Source organism: Bactrocera tryoni, unplaced genomic scaffold (assembly GCF_016617805.1).
Source record: "Bactrocera tryoni isolate S06 unplaced genomic scaffold, CSIRO_BtryS06_freeze2 contig_10615, whole genome shotgun sequence".
In the NCBI taxonomy this organism is placed as follows: domain Eukaryota; kingdom Metazoa; phylum Arthropoda; class Insecta; order Diptera; family Tephritidae; genus Bactrocera; species Bactrocera tryoni.
In genome coordinates this window covers 1-1,670 of record NW_024390892.1, presented here as the reverse complement: position 1 = coordinate 1,670, position 1,670 = coordinate 1, and the positions used below count along the sequence as shown (strand labels likewise).

At 20.5% G+C, this 1,670-nt stretch overlaps 1 protein-coding gene across 1 annotated transcript; it reads left to right on the top strand.

Moving 5' to 3' along the window:
• Positions 1-1,301: 1,301 nt before the first annotated feature.
• Positions 1,302-1,656, top strand: LOC120779288 (insulin gene enhancer protein ISL-1-like; the record flags this gene model as incomplete). Its single annotated transcript, XM_040111503.1, has 2 exons — positions 1,302-1,433; positions 1,507-1,656. Coding segments are annotated over exons 1-2 (223 nt in total), but the record flags the coding sequence as incomplete, so codon positions are not given.
• Between the last annotated feature and the right edge of the window lie 14 nt (positions 1,657-1,670).

The following is a 1,670-nucleotide window of genomic DNA, read 5'->3' as shown; positions in this document are numbered from 1 at the left end:
AAGTAAAACTTGTCTTCAATAATATGGCAACTTTAAAATATTATCTAAATTAATCTCACATTATTATTATTATATTATTTTTAACAAAATGGCATGAAGTAATTTTTTCAATTGTGAAAAAATTCATAAAAAATTCAATAATATGGCAGCTCTGCAAGATTATATGCACTTGGTTCCATATTTTTGTTGTAAATTTTAATGAAAAAAAAAAATAAATAAAAAAAAAACAAAATCCTTATTAATTTAAAAATAGAAATTAGATAGTTTTTATATTTTTATGGCTATAAGATTTAAAAATAACATGGCAAGGTCAAATACATAAAGATGTTTTTTTGTTTTCTTTGTTTTTATTTGAAAAATGATCCTTTATTGGCAAAAAAATTTCTGGTCATGTAAGTCATGAGAATATGATTTATATTTAACAATATGGCAACTCTAAAATATTATACTTACGGATGTTTACTTGTTTTTGGTGTAAATTTAATTTTTTTATTTAAAAGAATATGTTGCTATAAAAATATATTTTTCTCTTACAATATGGCAACTCTAAACATTTTTTTTGTAATTTTATAAATTTTTGTTGAAACTTTGTTCTGTATTTTTTTTATTTAAAAAATTAAGTTTTATTTGAAAAAAATATTAATTTTCAAGTTATCCATGAAAATATGATTTATTTTTGACAATATGGCAACTTAAAAATTTATTTTCAAGTTGTTTTTGTTGTAAATTTAAATTTAAAATTTTTTTCTTTAAAAGAATATGTATGCCAAAAAAAATTTTTTTCTCCAATAATATGGCAACTTTCAAAATAAAAAAAGGTTACTTTTTGTTGTAACTTTAAAGATGTTTATTTAAAAATTTAACTTAAAATTTTGTAATGATTTTGATTTGAAATATTTTTATTTATTTTTCAAATATTTATAATTTTCATTACAAAAATAACAATATCAAATTTTACTATACATATCATTATTTGTAAAAAAAAATATTAGAAAAGTAATAATAAATTTTGGTAAAAAATAAAAAAAAAATTTATACTATGTATTTTTTTCTAACGATAGAACAATACAATATTTTCTTTAATATCAATAATAAACGTATTATACAATTTTTTTTTTAATTTTCCCCCTTCTTATGTTGAATATTAAAAAAAATATTTATAGCAAAAATAATAATAAATTTTAATAAAAAAATGTTTAAAATAAATATATTATACACTATATAAATATTTCTACCTAATTTAATAATTTTAATTCTTGAAATAATTTTTTTAATCTCAAAAATTTTTCCTCCCAATTTTAGGTTATTTGGTACAAAATGTGATAAATGCGGCAACTCATTTAGTAAAAATGACTTTGTGATGCGCGCAAAAACGAAAATCTTTCATATTGAATGCTTTCGTTGTTCGGCGTGTGCGAGACAGCTGCTGCCAGGTAAATATTTTATTATAACAAACAACAAATAAAATAATTAAATTCTATTAATTCTGCTATTTTTCTGCTGCAGGCGATGAGTTTGCGTTGCGAGATGGCGGCATTTTATATTGTAAAGAAGATCATGATGTTCTAGAGAAATCCTCACAAAGTAGTCTAACGTCGTCATCCATAGAGAGCAACAACAATAATAGTAGTAGTAATAATAATAACACGAGTCTTAGTAATAATGAAAGG